Genomic DNA, 26,838 nt, shown 5'->3' with positions numbered 1-26,838 from the left:
TTAACAAAATACTACCTCACCGTATTTAAAGGTGTATTCTCATTTTTTTATCAAAAAATACACGAAATGTCCAGAAATATCCTCCTCTATTCTGAATAGACGTACTGGACCTAATGGCTGGACAGATCTAGCGTCGGCTCGTCCTCCCATCAGGCAGCCACGCCCGACGCCGCCTTCCCCCAGTTCCCCGCCGATCTGCACGGTCGCCGCCGGCTTCCCCGGCCGCCGCTGCCTTCTCCCTCCGCCGGACCCGTGGCCGCCGCCCCCTCCTCCGTCAGCGCCCCCCCCGGCCGCCGCCGCCTCCCCCTGCAGCCGCGGCCAGGCTGCGTCCTCAGGCCCGGCGGCAGGTCGCCGCGGCCACCCCCCTGCAGCCGCGCCATCCCCGGCCGCCGTGGCCAGCTCGCCGCCTCGGGGCGGCGCCGGGAATTCTGCTCCCCCCGGCAGCGGCAGTACCCGGCCGTCGTGCTGCCAGCTCTCCTCCCCCGGTAAGCCCTATTTCAATTTTAGTGCTCTAAATTTTTTGATTAGTTAGTATACTGCTACGATTTTAGTTAGTGCATTTCCCTGAATTTAGTGTTTAGTTGTATGGTAGAACCTAGAAATTAATTTTTGGAGTAAGAAATGACTTTACTTGCCGCTTATTATACTGAATTTAACGTTGATGACACAAATTCATGTATAATATGATTTATTATATGATGATGAATGCCTGGGATTTAATTTTAATGTTTGCAAATCAGTTGAATGGATGCATTTTATTGTTTGCAAATAAGCTGAATGGATGCTCTGTCCACCTGGGTGCTGTTTGGTTTTTTTGCTGGGCGTTCTTTCGGCCTGGAGGTGGACAGGCTGCCATGCTTTTAAATTGAGCAGGGGCATTTTAGCCATGGTGTTACCGAATGCTTATGTTTTTCTATATGGATATATTTTGTTCACAATATAAAAATATTATATTTGATGGTATCAAGCTAAATATATATGCAGATCATACTATTTGCACTTTACAATATAATATTTGATATATAACTTGGATCGATTTTAAGCCTGAATGCATTTTATATGATAATAAATTTAACATTTGATATAGTTGACACCGTAGCATTAGCACAGGCACATTACTGGTCACCCTATAGTACACCAACTGAGGTCCTCACTTCTACATCCTCACCTCTCAGATCCAACGGCTCATATCAATCTATTTTGCAATCAACGGCTTGGATCTTCTGTATCATCTCTCACCCTAGCATCTTCCCCTCTGCCCCAGCGCCCCCCACGGCCTCACCTCACCCCTCACGTCGCCTCGACCCCTCACGCCGCCTCCACCGCACCGCCGCCCCTCCGCCTGCGCCGCCTCCCTCCATCGTCGTTGCCGCGGCCGCCGCCTCTGCCCCCAAGTCGCGGACCCGCTGCCTCCCTCCATCGTCGTCATCGTCTTCGCCCCCCCAGTTCGCCGACCCCCCGCCTCCCTCCTGTTCGTCGCCCTCTCCGCCCCCCATTCGCCGGCCCACCGCTTCGCTCCTCGTCGCCGCCCTCTCCGCCCCTGTTCGCCGACCAGCCGTATGTACACGCATTCACACATCTTGCTTGATGAGCACATAAGCATCGTGCGACCTAATTAATTAATTATCCTCACGACAGAAAGAACAAACGGACTATATGGAGTCATTGACTCAGCATTTTTGTCAGCTGCTTGCCTGCTTAATCGATGCCTTGTTGATCATCATTGTCATTTATCAGATGTGTGCAGCAGCAGCAGTGGTTTGTCTGTCTGTTCTAAATCGCTGTATCTGTGCTAATTATCATTAGAAACCACAAAAACTTCTTAGGATCTTTGTTCAACCATATTATCAATGAACTGAATAGTAAACAAAAGTTGAATAGTACTGAATCATTGATCAAACAATTAACTCAGTTGAAACATAACTCATTTGGGAGAAGAAAGTAACATCATGTAACACTTTTGTTTTCATGTGCATTTGTAATGCCTAATACTTGTATTCCGATAGTGTTTTGTATGAAGTAGTCATATATTCTTCCGTAGCACATTATCATCAGCATGCTCTGGTTTCTCTCTGTCTAATGCTGGGTTTTTGTTACTGTTAAATGATGTACTGCATCTTTGCTGGTATTTTCAACCCTTTTCGTGTCATGTTTGTTGGTGTTCTAAAAGTGAATATATTTTCCACAAAATATAGTTAAGCTATATGCAAATGTTGGTTAATTGATGTTAATATAAGCTATTTTTGACAAGACGTGCTTGCCTGATGAAAGTTTGTGGTTGAATGTAGCATACACCTGATGAGAAGAAACAATTGGTGAAGGATGGTGAGCTGCTGATACGAGCGAACCAGGGGCACATGGTAACGGTATGTTCTCTGCCAAGATCCCCTGCACTGATGGAATTATGCTGGTATAAGATAAACTAATACTTCCCGATGGCACACGGTAACAGTTTGTAGAGTGCATCAAGCACGGCAACTTCACCGCTGAGGAGGCCCTCATCGTCAGCCCCACCACTCTCTCGGCAACAGGTCCAAATCCAACCCCCTTTTTCCCACTCTTTTTTTGGATATTTTTCAGTTTTTGCTCTTCATTTTCCACTCTGTTTTTTGTGTATGGTAATTTACAATAATTTGCTTATTCCATGAACACAAAGTAATTTCACTTGTAACTAAATTGTCAAGCACTTAGAGGCTGAATTACTAAGACGCGTACTAACATTAGAAGTGACTTGTATGGTAATTGCTGAATCAGAAATTCACCTGAATTTGGGCATTCTTGATTTTGATTTGCTTGCATTTGATATAAGATTCAATGCAACTGTGTATAGACATAATTGCTGAATGGAGTAGTCAACTAAAATTTTGGTTGCTCCAAGCATTTCTGAAAGAACCGGTTACCCTGTATTTAAATTAAGCTAATAAGTACATCTGAAAACAAATATACAAGAATGCCAGGAATTTGCAAGAGTAAGAAGCATTTTTTCCATACCTTAAATGCAAAAGTGATATCTGAACTGTCAATCTGAAGCATTACTCTCTAGAGCTTATCTTCTTTGGATTGCCCTAGCTTCATGAATCCCTACAACATAAATTCCACAAATACTTGAAACATTTTTTTTCCATTTTGGATTAGCCTAGCTTCATAAAACACAGGTGTTTTGCATACCTGATCGCTTAATACGAGTATTAGGCATGAAAATTCAAGCATTCCAACTGTATGATTTGTTGATCTGCAAATTTCTATGTATGATTTGTTGAGCTGCAAAATGGCATTAAATTAAATAGTTTAGAGTAATGAGGTCGAGTGTAGTCTGAGTTTCTGTGAGTAGTCTGATGCTGATGCTGATGCAAATCCTGCATTTGAAATGGCTGGCTGCTCTGCTGCTGCTGCAGCATCACCACTTGCTCAAGCTGGACCACTCTACAAACTGTTTCGTCTCAGTGGCTACGTGTTGCATGATAACCGTAGAGTTTCAAGTTTTGTTTCTTTCATGTGATCAGTAGTGGGACTGACTTTCTTGTTCTGGGACCAATTTGAAGGGATCAGGGTTAAAGTTTTAAAATCAATACACGTGTTAAATTGCAACACAATTACTAATTAGAAAACACAAAGTAATCTTACAGTTTCCCTGTTAGCTTCACCATAGTCAATTGCAAGCCAGGTATATTTCTTTGCATAACATTTAAAGATCTTGCGATCTGACCAATGGTTATTGGTTTTGTCATGGAACTTCCCCTCAAATTCATATACTGCTTGTCCACGCGATGTAGAGGGATCATGTAGCTTGTCCCCGTGCACCTACCCTCCCCCATCTATTGTAAACCATGAAGCTTCCACCAACATCAGATTCTAAAATTAACACATCAGTTAATGATCTATCAAACACTATACATTATTCAGAGATTGAAAAATTGAATGTATGCGCCCAGAGTACATTTTATGAATGGTGCATTTGATCTTCTAAAAGAAGCATACTCAATTCTGTGAAATAAGCAGGTAATTATCAAAGTAAGATAGCCTCATGGATCAAATTCATATAACTCAACTGTTAGAAGAGAGGGAATGTCTTTCTGATCTCAATTGATCAAAGAGATAGAGGAGAGAGTTGTTGGAGAAACCTAAGGCTTGGATGATATAGAACTCATTATTGTTATCTCCGACATTAGTCTGGTTCATGGTGGAATCATAGATCTCATCACCCTGCAATAGAAATCAATAGTTAGTAAAAGGCATAGATAAAGGCATAAGAACAGCGGTTTATAAAGGTGTAAATGATGAAATTATAATGTGAAGAGAAGACCATGAGATAAGCATTCTACTTACAGTCAATACTGAATACATAAATTAGGGACTCGATCATGTGCTTTCCATAGACTAATCTTTAAATACCTGAAAGAATTAGACATGCTACATTTCGAGCACAACAAAATACAGATACATCAATGAGTAATGTAAATATGCTGCTAAACTGAAAATAATGCAATATATTAGGCAGTAAATTGCTGATGATAATATTTATGGTGTGAATAACAGAATTTTTTTTATATTTTCATGTTCATCCTGAAGGGGCTGTGTTCTGCTTGAAATTAACGTACAGTGCTAGCATATTTATCCTGTATTTAACGGAATCTTTGGAGGTTGCATTCTGGTTCAAATATTTTGCTTCCTATTTTTGCTACAATGTATCGAATTAACTGCAACCTGCATGTTAAATTTTGCTCCCTATTTTTGCTCCAATCTATTATATATCCTTCATTTCTTTTTGAATGGACTGAAAGGTGTTAGAAAAATTTTGGAACATAAATTTTCATCTGAGCTTACAGAAGAAATAGAACTCCATCATTTGTATAATAAAACCTCTCCTTAGAAGCATCGGATCTTGGCCATCAGGATGATGAACTCTCTATTTGGCACCTTTTATTGTTGCAATTAATTTTGTGATGCCTGCTATTTTTTCCTTGTTAGTATTACACAGTTAATATTCATTGAGCTTGCAAATTACCATTTCTGAGTTTTATAATAACTTTTTATTAAATTATTACATGGCACAGGGAAATCAAAAGATGATTTTTTTTGTCAAGTAGGCTAATCGGTTTTTCACAGTGCACAACTTGTACTGAAATCAAGTCACAGAAGCTTGCTGCAGAAACCTGCTATTAAGGTGAAACCAATTTTGAATCTTTTGTTTCCATATTTCCCTTAATTGTGTAATGTAAAATTTTGAGTGTGGAATGGAAATATGTGGTTCAAAATTGGAGTACTGGGATCACTGTAGGGCAAGACATGGCCTCCTCTTTGCAATTTAATTAGGTGGGGAATGTAATAGCCTCCTCACCGTGCATTAATTTTTATATAATTAGGTGGGGAATCTAATAGCTTTCTCACTGTGCAAGGCTTCCTTATTTCCTTCTGGTTATAAAATCTGCACTTCCAAAATATCTTCTTTTGGATGATGACCCCGGCCGCCGCCTCCGCTGCCACGGAGTTCTCCGACGGGATGCCGTCTCCAACCTCTCCCGCCGCAACGCCATCCCACCCCAGGTGAGAGCCCGAATCTCCCCCGTCGCCCACCCGTGCGTCGCGTCTCGAGGTTCGCCTAATCAGTACCAGTCGTCCTCCTTCGTCCCCAGCTCCGGCCGCCACTTCTACCTCGCCGTCGACCGCCTCCAGTTCAAGATGGTACGCCCAGCTCCAGCTAACGAGCCGCGCCGCACCGCACCGCGCTGCCACGTGAACTGGATCTGACGTCATCTGCATGCGGCCATGCGTGTGATTGCAGAGAACGCTCCTGGAACTCCTCGGCGTCGTGGCCGACCGCCGCGGCGCGCTGCCAATCGCCATCTGCGTCTCCTCCCGCGACGAGCTCGACGCCGTCTGCGCCGACGTCGCCGGCCTCCCCTTCATGTCGTTGTCGCCGCTGGTATGCTCTACTGATGCCCCAGATTGTTGTGCACTTTGTTGTGATATTACAAAGGTTTTATTGCTGATTAGTAACGACAAGACCACTGTCATTTTCTCATCTTATGATTTTACATGAATGTGCATCCATTAGTGTTTCGGTAGGTGTTTCATTCAACGAAAAAAAATTGTGCATATGGAGCAATGTACCTGTGTCAGAAAACAGAAATGCCTATGCAACTAGTGATACTGAATTTCTATACCCGAATGTCCTCAGGTGCCTCCTGTGTTAATGGATATCTGTGATCGCTTATACAATGAAGCCCTCTATATCATGTTAATGGCTTTTGCTAGTTACTTCCTGTGTTGGATTTTGCTAGATACTTCAGTTCTTTTTTTTTCCTCCCAATGCAGTACAGTGATCAGGCCGAATCAGAGCGAGCATCGGTTCTTGACAAGTTTCGTCAGGCAACAATCCAGTGGAATCATATGAAAATTGCTGCTGATATTGCAGATAGTCCCAAGACTGAAAGTACAGAGTCAAAACTAACCATCATTGTAGCAACAGATGCCTGCTTGCCCCAGGCAACATTAGGAGAGACTCACCTTATGGCTCGCGTGCTAATAAACTATGAACTTCCCACAAAGAAGGTGAGCCAACCACATGTTTTTCACGACGTCTGTTGTTTTTTTAGTATTATAATCTATGGAAACCATCAGTATGCACTATGCAGTTTCTTTGAGCTCCTCCAGTTTGATCTTTTGATATCTAGGCTGAGTAGAATTTTCAATTGAGTTTTTCAGGAAGCTTACTTCAGACGTATGTCCACATGCTTGGCAGCAGGTGAATCAAGAAAATATCATTTCATCCTCATTTTATTGAGTATTATTGTTGCTGATGAGCTATGTTGGTGCAGATGGAATCGTTATTAACATGGTTGTTGGTGGCGAAGTAGCCACGCTCAAGGCTCTAGAAGAAAACAGTGGTCTACTTATTGCAGAGATGCCAATACATGTAAGACGCGTGCAAGAGAATCATTTACTTGTCATATGATATGCTCTTGTGGCCTAAACCAAAAAAATTTGCTATGGCAGGTTTCAGAGATATTATAACTGTCTCAATTGTATGGCAATCAGAAGTTACTTCCGTAGGAACTAACTACTCAAGGAGCCAAAGGTTCTGTTTTGTGCTAGTTTGATTTGTGCAATTGCTTACAACAGAGTAGAAAACCAGCACTCAGTCAAAATAAAGAGGGTATTATTGTGGTTTCTCAGTGCCTTGGTACTTTTTATCTCAGGTTAGAGGTTAGGTCCTATGTGCTGCAGTGAAATTTATTTTCATTAGTAGATCACATAACATTTTACTAAATTATCCAACTGTATCCTAATTTGTATTACCAAGGAGGGCTCTAGCAAATAATTAGTATGTATGCGCATTCACCCAATGCGTTTGATGTTTGCCATTTTGACTTGTCATTATTTTGGAATTTTTTAATGTAAGTCATAAGATAATCAGAAATAAACTTGCACCAATCCCAATCCTTGTTTAATTTCACATCAATTAGTGGGGTGATGTACTTTATATATATATGTGTGTCTGAGTTTGGACAAAAAAAATGATGATAGCACAATTATCATGAAACATCTTTTAACACCCTCTTCACTGTCATTCATTAGCTTGTTCCTAACAAATGATATAAGTTGGTTGCTGTTACCAGAGAAATTTCTTTGCAACAATAGTTTGACTTTTGATCTCTTTTTCATCTATAGGAAGACCCAATACATGATGCATGATTGGGGGCTGATTGTTATAATTTGTCCATTTATGCAAATGTTTGAGCACTCCACATCAGTGTTTGATGCAATCTATTTTGTAAAGGATTTTATATAAGGAAGTGTGACAATAGACTTCTTATAATTCAACAAACTTGCAAAATAGCAATCAAGTAATATGTTCTTTTGCTCATTGGTAATTCTGTCAATAACCTTGGTAAAATAATTGCAATTGTAGCTTCTTCTGACTTTAGTTGAATCCTTTCTTTTCATAGAGCTTGTAGACAATCCTTTGATTTTCTTTATTTTGTTAAAAAGTGGTATCTCCTATATCGCACATTTCACGTAGTAAAAAGCACACAAAAATAGCAGTAATGTATATATCCCGTATAAGTAAAAAAACTCTGTACAACATGTTTGATAGAAAAGTGAGCTATAATGTAAATTAAATTTGTAGCTGCAAATTATTAGTGCTGTGAAAGTTTCACGTAACTGATAAATGACCACTACAATTATGAAGATTTTGATTATGAAGATTGCAAAATTACCTATTATAAGCTTAGGAATTTATCTAGGTTATAGATATAGTAAAGAAAAGCTATAATTATATAAACTTGAAGAAAACATTTCTTTAAAGTCATCTATGTATGTTTAGATGCCTTCCTTTACTATATCCATATCTTGGGAAAACAAAATCCTAAACTTAGATAGGTAATTTTGTAATCTTCGTATCTCTGTGACATTAAAATCTGTTAATAGCAAATGTAAATTGGACTCCCCACTTATTATAGTGGCCATTTATCAGTTATGTGAAACTTCCACTATAGATTTTGCAACTACGCCTCTAATAATTTGCAAGTACAAATTTAACTGTAGCTCACTTTTCTACAAAAAAATATTGTATAGAGTTTCTTTTTTATACATGATATATACATTGCTGCTATTTTTTATGTGTTTTTTACTGCATAAAATGGAGATATTACCTTTTAACAAAATGAAGAAAAACAAAATCTGTCTACAAACTCGATGACAAAAAAAAGATTCACCAAAAGTTAGAAGTAGCTACAATTGCAGTTATTTTGTCAAGGTTATTGACAGAATTATCAATGAGCAAAATAATATATTACTTGATTGCCCTTTTATAAGTTTGTTGAATTATAAGTTCATTGTCTCACTTCCTTTTACAAAATCCTTTTACAAAATAGATTGCATCAAATACTGATGTGAAGTGCTTAGACATTTGCATAAATGGACAAGTTATAACAATCTGCCCCCAATCTGTGCATCACATATTGGGTCTTCCTATAGGTGTAAAAGAGATTAAAAGTCAAACCATTGTTGCAAAGAAATTTCTTATGGGTAATTTTGATAAGAAAAACCCACCTATATCATTTGTTAGGAACAAACTGATGAATGATAGTGGATAAAACAAGCTATCCTAAGAGATTATTAAAAGATGTTTCATGATAATTACATATCATTATTTTTTGTCCAAACTCAGACACACATATATGCACAAAGTACATCACCCCACTAATTGATGTGAAATCAACTAAGTATTGGGACTGGTGCAAGTTTATTTATGACTGACTTATCACTTATATCAAGAAATTCTAAAATAATGACAAGTTAAAATGACAAACATCAAAGGCATTGGGTGGATACATATACATGCTAGCTATAAGTGTTATTATTTAATCATATATATTATTATCAAACACTACACCAAATTATTTGGTAATACAATATCTTGGTATATGATACTTCTACCATATCTAATACATAATTTATGTTCAAACTGTACACAAGACATGCAACATCTTGTGCAAAAGATAAAAGTGATGGATACATTTTCTGTGGATAGGACTTTTGTACATTGTATCTCTTGGAATCAAGTAAAGGAAAGCCCGCTTTGTCTAAGTAGAATGGTAGGTAAATAGGGTGACCTTCGACTGTCTCTGGAATTCTTACCTACTCATCACATACTTGGTGTAGATAAACAGAATCCTGAGAAATCAGCAAATTAATTCTATAAGTTTTGTATACAAGTTAGTCTCTCCAGTTGATAATTCTTTTTTTGAACGAGGTTAAAGTCAAACTTTTAAAAAGTACATTTCAAGGATGATTCAATTTGTATGATGAGAGCGAAATGTTGATGATGGAAAATGAATACATCAAGCGAAGTAAACATGGACAAATTGAACCCAAAATGTCTTTAACAGTGTGGAAATAACTACTCATAGTGACAACTTAAATATTGTATCAATGACCAACTTATTATCCTCATTTTATTTTCTGTCATATAAGTCAGACAATTTCTATTCTGGTAAGCTAGCAATTAAGATATAATTTTCCTAAATCCTAATTAAGTACGAAATTAACCTACAACCAAGAAGACATGATATCAGAGCAAAGATAAATAGTCTCACAGGCCCTACACAATAATCCAACTAAGTTACTTTCAATAGAAAACAGAAGTTGCGAAAATCACCGGTACGAGGCCTCAGATACAGTTAGTTTCCTTTCACTAATAGTCTCCACCAGATAAGGAACTCGGATAGAGGCATAGATGCATCCGTGACCAAACATTGCTAGTGTGAAGAACAAAACATATTATTATCTTATTGACATGCACTTTCAGTGGCAAAATTGTAGGTCAGAGGAATATCATAACATGTTTTTCTTATTGACATGCACTTTCAGAGCAAGTTCAATTGTATAGCCACCTACAAGCTTCAATTTATCTATAGTCGATCTAATAGCCAACATACCATAGTTACCTACAAAGCATTAATACATGATCTCAAATATCATACACACACTGCATCTTGAAAATCGTATTGTAGCTGACTACAAATTACAAATTAGTAGCTCGCTACTCTTATTTTTTTTTATCTCCTTAAAATATGTTTATAAATATGTTTATAGATCTGCTATTGTACCTGCTCTCAGTGGCAAAATGTTTTGCACTTCATTTCAGTCATAGAGTGTTTGTACAATTAGAATTTCATCACTGGCCAATCGACAAGACTTGGGGGCACAAGAGCAGATATAATAGCAACGCTATAAGCCAGCTGTAAACATATTTTAAAGAGATAAGAGAGGAGAGAAAAGAGCAGTGAGCTACTAAATTTGTATCTAGCCGGAGCACAGGCTCCAAGACGTAGTGTGTGTATGATATGTGAGAGTATGTATTAATGCTTTGTAGATAACTATTGTATGAATTGACTATTAAATTGACTATAAATGAATTGAAGATAGTAGTTGACTATACTATTGAACTTGCTCTAACAAGACACGTACGGTGCAAAACAAATAAATCACTAACTACTCACAACAGTTCATTAAGAAGCCCGATTAGTGCACCCTGAAAGACTATATACCAACACACCACGTGGAGCAAATGTGCATTTGATCTGTAGCAGCAAGAGTAAGAGGTAGTTCAGAATCGAAAGATCAAAGTCAACCAACGGCTCAGAGCATTGCGAGGTTATGTTCATTTTTAAATGATTTACTCGTTTTCTCTTCATTGCCCACTGTTAATACAAAAGGCACAAAACGGTCTGTAGTTGCGGGAATGACATATCTGAAAGTGTAGACCATAGAAGCATAGTTGGCATATTAAAAATCAAGGAAAAACTCAATCATGTTGTGTCGAAGACTAGTCAGGAGGGGTTCTCTATCAAGCGTGGCCATCATGTTGTGCCCAAGAATATAATTGTCTTTATCTAAGGACAGTTTATCAAAAAGTTGATCATGCACCCTGTAAAATAATAACCAGAACAAGAATATGGAATAGGGAAGACATCAAGAACTGCAAATGTGAATTTGATGCAATGGCAAAAGCTTGGAACTGGAAAAATCAAAGTAAACAAGTACCTCAACATAACTTCGAGAATTTTTATTGCAAGATTAAACTCATTTGTTCATCATTGCGTCATTTTCTTATCATTGGCACGTGTGCAAACACTACAAAATAGTTTTCAATTTTGTACAGGCTGCAGTAATATTCCTTGCGCCATTGGCATACAAAATTAGTGCAAGAAGGGAGAACTGGTGTGGTAGCGAAGGTTACAATGCAGACGCGTAGACAATGGGGTGCGGTTTAATTCAATGCCTCAGAGATTCTATGGGTGTTGTTGCAGTTCATTTCACTCGTGGAGTGTCTGTACAACTAGAATTTCATCACTGGCCAATTCTGATTCAAACCAAAACAGAAGCTTGAGATCTGATTTTTATTCTTGTGCTGTCTCAAATTAACAACAAATTTGATCGGCATACAAAAAGTACGCCATACAGTAAACGTTAATTTCTAAAGTCTTGATATAACCCATCAAGAAAAACTAAGCTAAATTAGAGTAATAAATTTACAGGTCAAGACCGTAGGATCATTGGTCGCATCACCAGCTCAAAACTAATAGTGCTTGCTGTTTTAGGTTTTCTTTCCTTTTCACAGCTGTGCTGCGCAGCTGTTTGCCCCCATTGCTCCTCTGTTTGCTAGGGATCTCTGCTTGTATACTTGTTTATTCTACTCTTAATGAATTTTGGATGACCGTTCCTTCGGTCTTCCCGGCTAAAATAAGGAACAGTCATAATATCATCATATGGGAAGCTTAAAAGAGTTATAAATTACCTATGAACTTTTGGTAATTACAGGTAATATGGAGACATTAAGTTCTTTTAAAAAATAAAACTGTTTTATAGTAAAAATAAATAGCACTCTGTAATGCTATAACTGGAAAAAGCAAGGCATGAAGAACTGCAAATGTGCATTTGATGCAACAGGAGAAAGTTCCAGAGTATCGGTACAAGTCATGGTTCATCACTGGCCAATCCAAAAAACGAAGTGATTTCAAGGCCTCGGATTCTATGTTGTACGTCATATAGCTCACTAGAGTATCTGTACTACAACTCATGGCCAAATCCAAAAGACTTTGGGGGCATAGCAACCAGGACTCATATTTCATGAACAAGTTAAAAACAAATTAGGGCAAGAAAAGATGTCATGTGCCTCATCCAGCTCCAACAAACGCAAGAGACGTCATGAACGCAATAATTCAACCAAGTCTTCGATTTATATCACTGGCGACACAAGATTGAATGGAGTTGCTGCGAACAAAAGAATCAAAGTTTCAACCCGCTCAACTTGAATTGATCCAGTGCCCAAGAAGCAGAAAACAAGTGCAATCTCAGCAAGAAGGTTGATAATGAGGGGCCTCAGCTTGGGAAATATGCTTAGGAAAACCTCCCCATAGGTCTAGACCGTAGGAGCATGTTTAGCATCATCGGCCCAAGAATTTTTTTTTTCAGAAAATGATGTAACCTTTATACGCAAACATCGTCGGACACCATGAATCTGTAACCTCAATGAAGGATGGATGGCCTCAGACCAGACCGGAAACCAAACAGAAGCCTAAAGCACGGGAAAGAAGAAGATTCGAAGGAAGTAAAGGCAACCTCCATACATGGTGAGAGCATGGAAGCAACACTAGCAGCGCAATCTGCAACCTCGGCGAGTAGAACAGAGCAGAGAAACAGAGAGAAGCAGAGAATCCTGCCAAGATCATGAACGCAAACAAATCCATATTTTGTTAATTGAGAGAGGTTTAAATCAGCCAAAAGGTGCCTCGCCTCAGTGTCTTCAACGTAAACAAATCATGGAAAAATTGATGACAATTTTGTTTCATCATCAGCACACTACAGCAAGAAGATAATAATTAATTCCTTCAAATCCATTGCAAATACACCTTCAATCGTTGGAGAACAACAAGGTTCATGACCTAAAATTCTCCATTGAAGGTGACAGAATATTTAATTAATTGGTGACAAAATACACCTCAATTCGAGAGGAACACAGGCGGTCATTGTTCGATCCAAAATTCAACCAAATTAAAGTTAATTAGCCAAAAAAACAAATCAAGAAATTAAGCATGTAAAAGGTTCACAAAAATTAACCAGAAAAAAATAAAAAAATAGTTACAAAAGCAACCAAAGAATGGACAGACAAGCCGAGCCGTACAGGGACAGGTGGACGTCCCAGATTGCTCCGCTGCAGGGGCATGCAGTTGCTGCAACAGCGGCGGAGGAACTCCGGCCATGCATGCTGGCGAGCCAAAGCCCTCAGAACAATCTTGAGAAGTATCATCTCCAGCTCGAGGATCAAATGGTTTGTCATCATCAGGCTTCAATTCTTGCATGTTAAGATCAAGAGTAAGCAGCAGTACTATTGCAAACATCGTCTGAAACCATGAATCTGTAACCTCGATGAGCAGAACAGCATAGAGCAAACAGAGAGACCGGATCTCGCCTATGCCACGAAGGTTGGATGGATGACCTCAGACTGGACCGGAAACCAAATAGAAGTCTAAAGCACCGAAAAGAAGTAAAGGCAAGCTCCATGCATGGTGAGAGCATGGAAGCAACAACCAGCAATGCAATCTACGATGAAGGATGGATGGCCTCAGACCGGAAACCAAATAGAAGTCTAAAGCACGGGAAAGAAGAAGATTCAAAGGAAGTAAAGGCAACATCCATGCATGGTGAGAGCATGGAACCTCAGCGAGAAGAACAGAGTAGAGAAACAGAGAAAGATCCTGCCAATATCATGAACATAGAAGATAATAATCCGTATTTTGTTAATTGAGAGAGGTTTAAATCAGCCAAAAGGTGACTCGGTGTCTTCAACGTAAACAAATCATGGAAAATTTCATGACAATTTTGTCTCATCATCAGCACACTACGGCAAGAAGATAATAATTAATTCCTTCGAATCCATCGCAAATACACCTTAAATAGTTGGAGAACAACAAGAAGGTTCATGACCTAAAATACACCTCAATTCGAGAGGAACACAGGTGGTCATTGTTCGATCCAAAATTCAACCAAGTACGTTTTGAGCTCATCATCAGCGCAGCAAGCAAATTAAAGTTAATTAGCCAAAAAACACCTTAAATCGTTGGAGAAAAACAAGAAGGTTCATGACCTAAAATGCAATCTCCATGCATGGAAGCTGCACTAGCAATGCAATCTGCAACCTTGGCGAGTAGAACAGAGTAAAAGAGAAAGATCCATATCATAGACAAAAGAAATAGTTACAAAAGCGACCAAGATCGGACGGACAAGCTGAGCCGTACAGGGGCAGGTGGACATGGCAGATTGCTTTGCCCATTTAACCGACGGCCCAGATTATTTCGTCGTGCCCAAGGCACCCACGTTCTCCGCTGCAGGGGGCATCCGGGCATTCTGTTGCTGCAGAAGAAGAAAAGAAGCAGAAAAAAAAATGCAACGGCAGCGGAGGAACTCCGGCCATGCATGCCGACGACCGGATCAAAGCCCTCAGAACAATCTAAATAACTATCATCTCCAGCTCGGGGATCAAATAGTTTTTCATCATCGGGCTTCAATCAACACATACTACTGATTTTTGTTAGAAAGACATTGTAAACTCATCATCCGCGCTGCAAATCAAGAGAATAAACCCATCAAGAGAACAAATCCGGGCAGCTCATATCGAGAGGAACATGTGGTTGTAATCGTGTGAACCGTACAAAGTTGTGCCACAAAGGCACAACGATTTGGTCCATCATTATTCAACCTAGTATTTTGAACTAATCATTGGTGCCCATAAACTCAATAGAATCACAGAAACAAGAAATGAAAATTACCATCAACAAAGTCCCCTAGCCATAGAAGAGAGAGAGAGTCGGTGCAAGAAACCAACAAAGTTCCATTGAACATAGATTGAAACCAAGAACAAGAACTAGCAAATTTTAGAAAGAGAGATACAGTAGCTTGTGCTATTATACCATCCAAGAACATTTAACAACATTAACCAGTTGCTGTGTCCTCCAAAAGAAAAGCAAGGGTAGAAAAGAGAAAGCACCAGTACTATTTTAGCAGAGCGTGTGCAGAAGAACACAATAGAGATCAAGACTCAAGAGGGAAAAAGAAGCTCAGCTTTCTGATCTCCAGGACAGTGCAAGGGAAGCATGCATGCATGTCCATTGGCGTGGACACACACATGCATGTGTATTGTACTAATATTTATATATGCTTCCTCCAGGCAGGCATAACCTTGAGATGGATCAGAGGGGCCAAAATAAAAGGAGTAAATTCAGCCAAGATTTTGAGAAGGCCGGGGTTGATCAAATCAAGTATTCATAGGTCCTCAAGAGCAATGCATGTATCACTGGCCAGAACGATTTAAACCGAAAGATCAAGAAGCACGCAAGAACAAATTAAGAACACAGAAGGGAGTAGCATCTCCTTTGCAAGAACGAGAGGAACATAAAAAGAAAAAAACGAAACAACCACACGCCGCACACACACACCTCGAAAACAAGAGAAACAGCAGGGGTAGATCGACCAGGAAAGAACAGGGGGTGGGATCAACAAAACAAAACTAAACAAACACACGCACCAAGCACAACATCTCAATCAAGCATATCTCTCACAAAGCACACACCAGGAGAGCACCCAAACCCATGGTAAGATCGATCCAAGAAACGGGGGAAAAAAAATGAAGAAACTACTGCAACTGGAGCAAGCAGAAAACGGGTCGTGGGAGAGAGGAATAGTAATGGGCGAGGTCTAGTAGTCCTTTGGTCGAGGGGCGTTGCTGATGATGTGTAAAATAGGGGAGCCGCCGGTGTTACCACGAGCGGCGCTGATCCTCCGGGCGCCGGAGACGGACGGCCCCGGATGCCGCCGGGGCTTTCGTCGCGGCCACGTATATATGTGTACTTAGCTCTTACATTGAGCGATCGAGCTCGATTCGTGGCCGCCGCGCCAATTCTTTTACCGTGATCGCTTAATTGGATTGTTATTGGCTTAAGTACTCTCTTCGCACTTAGATATTTGACGTCATTAATTTTTTTATACATGTTTGACCATTCATATTATTTATTTTTTTTACAAAATATATAAAGCTATATATGCATAAAATATACTTAATAATAAATAAAATGATATAAAAATAATTAATATTTATATAAATTTTTTGAATAAGACGAATAGTCAAAGGTGCATAAAAAAGTCAACTACATCAAACATTTAAGGACGGATGCATTAATTGGATTCTATGTTATTTTTCTTTTTTTTTTTGCATCTTTTCGAGTTAACACGGGATTCGCCTAAATATTTACCGTGTTTCGTAGTCATCGACCATCCTAATCTCAACAAGCTCGGCTAAGGTTGTATTGTATTCTTTGGGTCAAACATAAAAGATTATCTATTTTTAATAGTTGTTTATTAGTATAGATGATAAAATTAAAAATTTACTGGGATGATAAAGGTGCCTCAGTGTCTTCAACGTAAAGAAATCACAGAAAAATTCATGACAATTTTGTTTCAAGATAATAATTAATTTCTTCGAATTCATTGCAAATACACCTTAAATCGTTGGAGCATAAGAAGGTTCACGACCTAAAATTCTCCATTGACAGTGACAGAATATTTACTTAATTGGTGACAAAATACACCTCAAATCGAGAGGAAGACAGGTGGTCATTGTTCGATCCAAAATTCAACCTAGTACGTTTTGAACTCATCGGCAGCGCAGCAAGCAAATTAAAGTTAATTAGCCAAAAAACAATTCAAGAAATTAAGCAGGTAAAAGGTTCAAAAAGATTAACCAGAAAAATAAAGAAATAGTTACAAAAGCGACAAAGAATGGGCAGACAAGCCTAGCCATCAGGGACAGGTGGATGTGGCCGATTACTCCGGCCATATAACCAACGGCCCAGATTGTTTTAGAAAACACACGACAAATAAATGATGGAACATGATAGATCAATCACATGAGACACAAGATTTAACGCATGAAAAACACTAAGTAAAATATCTTCGCTATATCGGCAAAGGAGGAACTCTGACAAAAAAAAAAAGCAGAAAAAAATGCAACGGCAGAGGAGTAACTCTGGCCATGCATGCCAGCGAGCCAACGCCCTCAGAACAATCTTGATAAGTATCATCTCCAACTCGGGGATCAAATTAAATGGTTTGTCATCATCAGGCTTCAATTCTTGTGTTAGAAAACATCATCGGGGAACACACGGTTTAACCTGAAAACAATAAAAAACTGATTTTTGTTAGAAAGATGTTAATTAACCACGGCGCCTCAAATCAAGAGGAACACACGGTTTGCCATCAACTCATCATTCGAACCACAGAGGCTCACATCGATCAGAATTTAACCTAGTACATTGTAAACTCATTATCGGCGCTGCAAATTAACTAGAGCGATCAAATCAAGAGAATAAACCCATCAAGAAAGAAAAGGAAAAAAGAATTCGACTTGGTCCATCATTATTCAACCCTAGTATTCTAAACTAATCATCGGTGCCCATAAACTCAATAGAATCATAGAAACAAGAAAACAAAGTCCCGTAGCCATAGGAGAGAGAGAGAGTCAATGCAAAAAACCAAGAAAGTTCCATTGAAACCCATGAACAAGAAAATGAAACAATAATACCTTGTGCCATTATCCAAGAACATTAAGCAAATATGCATGCATGTGGTACTAGTGTGTGCAAGAAAAGCAAGGGATCTGCGCACGTGGTCGAAAAGAGTAAGCAGAAGTACTACTGCAATAGAGCCTGCAGAAGAACATACACTAGAGAGATCAAAAGGGCAAAAGAACCACAGCTTTATTGATCCTGGTCTCCAGGACAGTACTGCAAGAGACGAAGAAGCCAAAACTTGGTTGCTCTAAGCCTCTGACCAAGAGTACAATGGATACATGTCCATTTGTTGCATATTGTGCGTAATCCAGGCATGGCACGCACCATTCGCTTAGCCTGCAGGTTTTGGAGACCGTGTCACTGCCCAAAACTACCAGAATTATCAAACTATAGAGGGAGTCAATATCAAGTGAAAGTAAACTAGAGATGCTAGTTGTTCTTAATAATAAGACAAAAGAAGAATGTTGGAAACATGCAATTATATTAGCCATCAGAGGATCACATTAATTTCTACACATGCAGACATTCGGTCTGCTTTAGATGGGTGGTGATTCAAACATCATTTGGCCATGTACAATAAGATACATTCAATAGTTTCTGCATGCCTCCTGAATATGCACAGTACATTTGTCACTTAAAAGAGGAGAAACATTTGACCTTAGACCATTTCATGAAAGAATGCAAGCAGAAGCCAGATGCTAAATGATGCACAGCCGCACGCACTGTTGTATCTAGAATAGCAAATGGCAAATGATAAAAGTTTTGGTGACAAAAGTTTTGGCATTGTATTTTTACAAGTTGGTGTTTTGAGACATGCAAAAGTTGCTATTTTTTGACAAAAGTGAGAGGTGGTCTGCGTCCCTATGCGCTTTTTAGCGAAATTTGCTACTCTAGACTGCCAAATGCCAAATGCAAAGTTGTCATTTTCTTACCCTAGTGTTTAGATATATTTTACCAAAAAGTACTCCAAAATAGTAAAACTTTTGCCATTTTAAAGATCTAAACAGGGCCTTATACTTCATACAAACCAGTGTTTGTAAGGTGCAAAGGTCATCATCACTGACCAATACATGAAAAGGTGAAACTTGTCGTCACTGCTACGTTATACTTTGATATGACGCAGGAGTAAACTGGATTTTGTAAAAGGCATAGAAAGGAATGACATGCGTGCTGGAAACAAGATGTTTAGTCAAAGAACCACACATTTTGCAACATAATAACTGCTAATAGAGTTCGATAAGATCAAAACAGAACGTTGGAGAAAAGATTCATCATTCAGTTGGACTCAGAGAAGCAGAATGTTATATGGTACACATCACATAATCAGTGAGACGTAAAGCTTGATCACATAATCAGTGAGACGTAAAGCTTGTCATCAGTGTCCAATCCACGAGATCGAGAAGTAAAAACGTGTAGTAGTTGATATAGAAGGCAAGAGAATACAGCGAAATTAATAGGGAAAGCAGGCAAATCGAGAGCGTGTTTTCAAGACACTCTTTAAACAGCCAGCGAAAATATGCCTCAGAAAAAAATCTATTGAGATTTACATGCCCAGTCCAGTGGTTCAAATCCTGACACAAGTTCAAGATTCATCATAGGCACACCACAATAGACATCTCAATCTTTTTCTGCAGCTATAGCAAAGGTAACAACAGAACGCGATCGAGATGCAAAAACAGAATTGCGTGCAGGCAAGATACTACAGTTAACAAGAAAGACAGAGCTAACATTTACATTTATTTAATTGTTCTATGCAGAGAAATTTAACTGTTGAGTTGCTGTGACCAATTGGAAGAGAAATGGAAACCACTGATTTCAAGGCCTCAGAACGAGCATCGCCATCATCAGCATTTGTGAATCATCGTCTGCCTGTATTAATCCAAATGCATTTGTGAGTCCAGGAAACACTGTCCTTCACAGGAAACGCTGTCCTGAAACATAGCAATCTTGTCTTGAAGAAGGAAAAAAAAAATCAATGACAAAGAGAGAGAAAAATAAGTGCCATTAGCCAATCGAAAAGGGGAAAGAATCGAAAAACAGAGTCAAGGACTACCAATATAATAGCGTGCAAATTAAGCTCCCTCACTCTGGACATCAACCACCAAGAGAGAAATCAAAATTAACGTTTCTCAGTTCTCAGCTCCAATTTAGTACTGCAAGATCGTAGCGAGGGTCATGCGGGGACCTCTCAGAATTGACAGTAAATTTGTGGGTTTGTCTATTGACTAAACGTTTGAAAATTTTAATTTCATCCATCAAATCCAATCATTTTTATTGGATAATAATTTGAAGCATACATACAAATCAAAAATATCATAAATACCCTTCCCTCAACTCCCCACATGTATTGCACTTGTGTTTGACAGAAAAAAATCAAACATTTGATCAATTTATAATCACCGGCACACGCACGCAATAACAGCAAATGATCAGATGGCTTCTTCAAAGAAGATCAACTTAGTCAAGAAAAGGTAGAAGCAAAAGATCCACATAATTAACGGATGCGCTCCCCTTCAAAAAAAATATATAAATAAAACAGATTAGCGTAACAAATTACACAGTAGATTCAAAGAGTATTTTATTCACGGTGTAACTCCAACTCAATACTACTTTTTTTTTTCAGAGAACACATTATAACGCACGCTCACAACGCATACACTCTTTTCTAAAAACACACGTAAACCCTAACCTTATGAGTATCGCCGAGAGGCCTGATCAGCTGTAGAAAAAAAATCACGAAGACGACAGAGCAGGCAGGCCTTGCAGCACGTCAGTGACATGTGGACGCGGCAGATTGCTCCGCGAGAACAGCCAACGGCCCAGATGGTTTCGTCGCGCGCAAGGCACGCACGTTGGAGGGACAAGCTCTGCTGCTGCAGACGCTGCAGGTGAAAAAGACGACGGAAAAGCGAGCCGCGAACAGCGGATCGCCGGCACCGGCGGAAGAGCGAGCGGCGGGCCGGGACAAGAAAGAAATGAAACCGTAGTCCATGAGCAGCGAGCACAACTGATCTCGTCAAGTATTCATCTGGAGCCATATTTATGAACGATCGTCTTCACTCCGATCTTGCGCTCATCTGGAGCCATCACCGAAGATCCAAGCAAAAACGGATGGAGGAAATTAAAGAAGGAAAACCGCACGGTGATCAAATTAATCCGACGAAGCAGCAGAAAAAGGAGAAAAAGTTGAGATCAAGAAAAAAAAAGATGCAGTTCCACGAAGAATTAATACGCCAAGAACAGAATCCATCTAGCGAAAGCCAGGAACAAGAGCAATCCAACAACACACCAATTCCAAACCAAAATCAAAGAACAAAAAGAAAAGCAAGAGAGCACAACGATTTCGTACAACTTAATTAACCACACGCATTAAAGGCGATCACAAACAAGAGGGAGATTGGATTAGAGAACAGCAGGGCAGTGCTAGTACTACTAGTGGAGGTGAGGGAGGCATTGCAAAGAAGAAGAAATGAAGAAAGCAAAAGCGAGCGAGAGAGAGAAGGAACGAGCCGTAGGACGCGTATTAATAAGCAGCGCGGACGGCTTCGATCGATGCCTCCTTTTGCGAACGGACGGCGCTGATCGATCGTCTTCACGAGCTCGGCGTTGCAGAGGGAGGGCTGGCTACGACACGCAGCGCAGCCGCAACGAAACCCAAAAATTGCGAAAAGAAAAAAAGAAAAGGAAAAAACGAGGAAACGGAGCCGCGACGAAACCCAAACACCGGGAAAGAAAAGCCTCTGCGGCCCATGGAGATGCATGGGCTTTCTTCTCGCTGTTGGGCCGGCCCATGTATGCCATTCTGTCGAATCTGATAACCCTCTACGCATGTTTATATTACTGGATGCCCAATATTTCTCTTCCTCACTTGGACACCCATAAGATTAATAATTATCTTTCGCTGGACAAAAAGCTGGCTGGTGATTTGTGAATCAAAGTCTAGCGTATGACAGTTTATGCATGCTGCGCGTATCCTCCGCGTAATATATATCAACAATGCAACATATATCAACATGCGCAGCGTCTCGTCATCGTCGAACTCGCTGATACGATGCACTCGAGCGTATCCTTCACGTCGGTGTACGCCATGGTCGAAAACATTGCGATCACGTTCTGGTCGAGCCCCCGCTGCCGCTGCGACCGCCCCGCGCCGGTCTGAGGCAACAGCGTAAGTGCATGCATCGTTCTATAATAACACAACGTGACAAATTCCTTGCATGTAGGCCTAGCTAGCTTCCCAAGTTCCAACACCACAGCATGGGAGCCGAGCAGGACTACTTTACGCACATTGCGCCGGTAGCTATGGCCCATGGAGATGCATGGAGGGGCCGGGCCGCCCATGGATTCTAAACTACTCTGCGCGGCACGTTAGGGATGAGACAGAACTAATTAGTCCGAAGGATTCTAAACTATCTTGTTTCTTGTTTGAAAGAGGATGGACTTTTTTCTATGAGTCCAAGGATTTTTTTATCTAAACAGGCTCTAAATATATGGGTGCTACTCCTTTGCTATTTGGTGTTTTGAACTAAGTTTTCATTGCTATGGTACCTGAATTTAAATTGAGTGGTACATGTATGATAAAAGGACATGTGGCCTAGTAGTTGCAGTGACCTAAGTAACACCTAATATCTTGGGTTTAAATCTCTATAGGAGCATGAATATCAGATTGGATAGTTAAGAGGCTAAGTCTCCTATTTGGGTTAATTAGGATTGTGAAAGCACTAGAACAGGATCGATTATCTCTAACAGGTTTAAAGCATTATCTCTATCGAGTAGGGCCCGTCAGTAATGGATCCAACTTTTTATATATACAATTTAAGGGTTTGGTGTAAATGGGTGTGCTAAGGCTAGACTCAATAGAGGTTCATAGAGGTGTCATGCACATTAATTAGATAACACATCAATACAAAAGGGATATTTATATGAAATTATAAGGAGAGAGAAGAAATTAGTTTCATGGCCATGAAACCATTAGGCGCCGTTACAAATCCTCGGTAATATAGTGAAACTCGCATTGAGTGACTTGAAGTATTTCGTGCAATCAAACACTCTCTCTATGCAATCAAACTTTCAGTAGTAATTAAATGTTTTATTTAGCTTAGGAAATGGTATAATGAAACGTTACATTGTGAGTAGTTGATTCATGCAGCGTTTTATCGAGTTAGTTGTTTTAGAAACTATACAGTGAAATTGAGCATAGAGACTAGCCTAAGAATTTATAGATTTTGAGTTAAATTTGTAAATGTTAATTAAGATTGTGAAAAGACCCCAGTATCGTAACCCATTACCACACCTACTGCTGACTACGGACGGCTGCCGCAGCTTTCTAATCTATATAAGTTTAATTCCTAACACTTTGTACATTAAGAAATTGCTAAATAAGATTGATATTGCTACCATTATTAACGAGTTTATATCTAGAAATATTTGGATAATATTTATGATTTGTAAAGTATTCCATATAAATATTGTTTTCATGTATGTTTTTATTCTATATATGTGTGTATATATTAAGGTCCCTATGTTTAATTTTGCACCCGATGCTCGAAAATCCAAGACCGGGCCTGAACACGGTCGTACATTTTAGTCCTATAAATATCATTTTTATTTTGTGATGAATAGCTGGAAAAGTAACCATTTTCACCGGCTACATGCTATTGTGTTTACGGAAGCCACTTTTAAAATGTTTGAGCTCCTGTTTAGGTCAAATACATTCTAAAATGACGTATTTTCACAGGCAATGATTCTCTTGAGGAAATGGACTAAAACATACGGTAGTTCGAACAGTGATCTTAGGAAATCACCCGTGCGGATGGAAATAACCCTATTTCAAAATTACTAGAATTAACTAATTATATATTATTACATTTATTTTTTAAAACTTACTTCTATCATATTCATGTCGTAGCAACCGAGGTGCATAGCATCTGTGCATGTGATGTGGTGGAACCATTCTTCCTCCAAAACAAGGGAACCGTGACACATTTTTTGAGATTATAAATAGTGCAATTTTCCTAAAAACCTTATATGTATGAATTTTTTGAAACATATTTGAAATTTATATTAAAATTTTAGGATAGTTAATTTATCGTTTGTATATCTCTGTTTGGTATAAAATAATAATCAAAACGTACATGACACTTTAGCCGGAGAAAGCGCATCTTTTGTAATGTTAAAAAGTTCTCGCTGATACTCCCTCCGGTTTTTCTTTAATATACGTGGGACTATTCATCTAATTAAAATACCTGTATAAATATTGTTTATTTATTATAATTTAAATTTATTGTGGAAAAAGCTAAGAGTGCATATAATCTGTTGAAGTTTAACCAATTTTATTAAAAAAGTATACTAACATCCATGACACTAAGTTAATTTTATTAAATCGATAATTAAATATATTTATACTAATTCGTGTAAAAAAATATTACCATATTTATTTTATAAACTTGACCAACCAAAAAGAATATTTAACTTATAATAAACTCAAAGTATAACTTATAATATGACACTACATATAGGAGTATCCTACACTCCTTTTGTTTTTCTGTGGGCTCTCAAGCGTCAAGCTCCCCCACGCGGTCCCGTGGGTCGCGCCCCGTGGGCGTACGACGGCGAGAGCCTCCTCCAACCACCAGTCGCCGACCGTCTCCTCCACTTGCCCATGGATGCACGCATCATTCTAGTAGACAATAAGACAACGTGTCAAATTCCTTCCCATGCCGGCCTAGCTAGCTTCCTGCCCCGCCGGTAGCCATGGAGACGCACGGAGGTACGGAACATGTTCATTATTCTAATTTCTTCGGTGGATGTTAAGTGACGGAAGCCAGAACGAAATATATGAAATATATGGGACGTTTATCTTGTTTTTAGTGCTTTGAACCGGGTCTAGGGAACCTACGTACCTTCAGACAACTCCTCTCATCTAAATATTTATAAAAATAGTTTGAAAAAAGTACAAATATAGATTAATATGATGTATGACTCCATAAAATATGCAGGTTTAAAATAATAAATTTAAACTCTAAATAGGACATATATATTCACAGTAATGTTTATTATTTTTGTTATAATTATATAAGTTATTACTATTAATTTATCTTCATTAAAAAAAATTAAGTTTGAGAATAGCTTTTTTGAACGGACCCCTCCCTTTCTCTGTTTGCTATAAAAGCAGCTTCCGGCAATCGTTTAAGCGCACACACTTCACTTCACAGCATCCATCCATCAATAATTCAATACGCGCACGCATTGATCATCAGGCAATGGCGAAGATTAGCGGTGGTAGTAGTGCTGCTGTACCACCAACAACCAGCCTCGCCGCGGTCGTCGTCCTCGTCCTACTCGCCGGCGCCGCCGCGTCCGTCGGTGCTCAGGCCGCTGGCGCTGACGACGCCGCGGCGGACGAGGAGGCCCGGTCTATTGCTGCGTTGTCGAAGGGCAAAGTTGTATTGAAGGTGACTGAGTTTATCAAGACCATCGTCGAGGAGATTTACAAGAAGAGCAAAGAAGATAAAGAAGAGCGCAGCGCCGCCGCCGGCGGCGGCGGTGTTGGCGGCAAGGGCCGGGTGGGCCCGAGCGGCGCTGTCAGCGTCGTCAGCGCCGGGAGCAGGGACTTCTCCGCCCTTGTGGTCGACGTCACCAGCGACGTCACTTGGACCAGCCAGTGCGGCGGTGGCCAGCGGCGGGTGCAGTGCGGCGACCCGCTGTGCAAGCAGTACGCCGGCGGGCGGCGGCCGAGCTGCGGCGGCGGAGGCGCGGCGCAGGCTTGCAGCGCAGGTAAGGACGCCCTCCTGCAGGGGAACGTGTCCCTGTCCACGTCCGGCTCCGGCGGCAAGCGGGTCTTCTCCGGGGAGGACACGGTGTACGCGTGCAGGCCCGGTGGGGGCTACGGCGACGGCAACTACGCCATCGTCGGCCTCGGCAGGGGGAGCGTCTTCGCCAACTCGTCAAAGACGTTCTCCTACCTCGTCGACGCCAATCGCCGGAGCTTCGTCTGGCTCGGCGACGGCGCGGTGGCGCCAGCGACGGGAGGTGGTCGGAAGAGCACGACCCAGCTCATCTCCGTCGTCGACTCGGCGGACATGGATCCTAGCTTCTACTACGTCAACATCACCGGCATTAAGGTCGGCGACGGCCGTGTCAGCGGGAAGAACGCCGCCACCACGGCGATCTTGACCACCACCATGCCTTTCACCTTCCTCAACCCGGCACTCTTCGACCACCTCAAGCAGGAGCTTCACACAACAGCTGCCGCGGCGATGAGCGGCGGCTCCGACTTCGACGCGAGCTTACAGCAACAGTGTTACCCGAAAGAAACGAAGCTCCCGGAGCTCACTCTGCTCCTCGCCGGCAAGGACGCCGCCATGGCGCTGGAGCCAGAGCACTACTCGTACAAGAAGAGCCACGGGGTGGTGTGCCTCTCCATCCTGCGCTCGCCGCTGGCCGGCGGGGTGTCCGTCGTCGGCAGCATGCTGCAGGCCGGCAGGCGGATGACCTATAACCTCGACGACGACACTCTCACCTTCGACTCGCTGTCGCAGGCGAAGGCGGCGTCATCGGCGCCATCACCGCCGTCGTCATCGCTGTCACGGTATTCGTCCCATGCCGCGGTGACGCCTGCCTTCCCGGTGTCTTCCGCTTGGTTGTCGCTGCTGCTCGCCATGATGACGATGGGGATGATGTGAAGAGATACTACAGTGGTACC

At 40.6% G+C, this 26,838-nt stretch overlaps 2 protein-coding genes and 5 non-coding genes across 10 annotated transcripts; 2 read left to right on the top strand and 5 right to left on the bottom strand.

Annotated features, from left to right (window-relative positions):
- Nucleotides 1-115: 115 nt before the first annotated feature.
- On the top strand, nt 116-7,691 carry LOC102703063 (eukaryotic initiation factor 4A-I). Of its 4 annotated transcripts, none has more exons than XM_040527926.1 (12): nt 116-485; nt 2,289-2,366; nt 2,453-2,531; nt 5,055-5,164; nt 5,279-5,313; nt 5,397-5,544; nt 5,634-5,682; nt 5,783-5,923; nt 6,316-6,552; nt 6,706-6,745; nt 6,819-6,916; nt 6,997-7,691. In XM_040527926.1, the coding sequence occupies exons 6-12, from the start codon at nt 5,453-5,455 to the stop codon at nt 7,012-7,014; spliced, it is 675 nt and encodes a 224-aa protein (XP_040383860.1). In that variant the 5' UTR covers nt 116-485; nt 2,289-2,366; nt 2,453-2,531; nt 5,055-5,164; nt 5,279-5,313; nt 5,397-5,452; the 3' UTR covers nt 7,015-7,691. The 4 variants fall into 4 exon arrangements, with proteins under 4 accessions (XP_040383860.1, XP_040383859.1, XP_040383858.1 ...); XM_040527925.1 differs by having other exon boundaries at nt 5,262-5,313; XM_040527924.1 differs by lacking the exon at nt 5,279-5,313 and having other exon boundaries at nt 6,997-7,690.
- Nucleotides 7,692-11,788: 4,097 nt separating this feature from the next.
- Nucleotides 11,789-11,869, bottom strand: LOC121055636. Its single transcript, XR_005812670.1, has one exon. It is a non-coding gene; the product is annotated as a small nucleolar RNA Z163/Z177 family (small nucleolar RNA).
- A 1,017-nt stretch (nt 11,870-12,886) lies between these two features.
- LOC121055623 lies at nt 12,887-12,966 on the bottom strand. The gene has a single exon (XR_005812657.1). It is a non-coding gene; the product is annotated as a small nucleolar RNA Z168/Z174 (small nucleolar RNA).
- Nucleotides 12,967-17,783: 4,817 nt separating this feature from the next.
- On the bottom strand, nt 17,784-17,900 carry LOC121055632. Its single transcript, XR_005812666.1, has one exon. It is a non-coding gene; the product is annotated as a small nucleolar RNA Z173 (small nucleolar RNA).
- Nucleotides 17,901-18,618: 718 nt separating this feature from the next.
- Nucleotides 18,619-18,704, bottom strand: LOC121055641. Its single transcript, XR_005812675.1, has one exon. It is a non-coding gene; the product is annotated as a small nucleolar RNA Z185 (small nucleolar RNA).
- Nucleotides 18,705-19,647: 943 nt separating this feature from the next.
- Nucleotides 19,648-19,739, bottom strand: LOC121055634. The gene has a single exon (XR_005812668.1). It is a non-coding gene; the product is annotated as a small nucleolar RNA Z182 (small nucleolar RNA).
- Nucleotides 19,740-25,396: 5,657 nt separating this feature from the next.
- On the top strand, nt 25,397-26,818 carry LOC121055489. Its single transcript, XM_040527986.1, has one exon. It carries the CDS (start codon nt 25,397-25,399, stop codon nt 26,816-26,818), a length of 1,422 nt encoding a protein of 473 aa, XP_040383920.1.
- The last annotated feature ends 20 nt before the right edge of the window (nt 26,819-26,838 follow it).

This window comes from Oryza brachyantha, chromosome 10 (genome assembly GCF_000231095.2).
Source record: "Oryza brachyantha chromosome 10, ObraRS2, whole genome shotgun sequence".
Taxonomy (NCBI): domain Eukaryota; kingdom Viridiplantae; phylum Streptophyta; class Magnoliopsida; order Poales; family Poaceae; genus Oryza; species Oryza brachyantha.
Note: the sequence above shows the minus strand (reverse complement) of the source record. Positions and strands in the feature narration are given on the sequence as shown.

What these genes read in the sequence shown, in the direction of transcription:
- LOC102703063 (XM_040527926.1), top strand. Translation starts at nt 5,453, where the DNA reads ATGATGACCCCGGCCGCCGCCTCCGCTGCCACGGAGTTCTCCGACGGG. An exon ending in ACCGCCTCCAGTTCAAGATG is followed by an intron (nt 5,683 to 5,782) that starts GTACGCCCAGCT and finishes GTGTGATTGCAG; the next exon opens with AGAACGCTCCTGGAACTCCT. An exon ending in TCATGTCGTTGTCGCCGCTG is followed by an intron (nt 5,924 to 6,315) that starts GTATGCTCTACT and finishes CTCCCAATGCAG; the next exon opens with TACAGTGATCAGGCCGAATC.
- LOC121055489 (XM_040527986.1), top strand. Translation starts at nt 25,397, where the DNA reads ATGGCGAAGATTAGCGGTGGTAGTAGTGCTGCTGTACCACCAACAACC.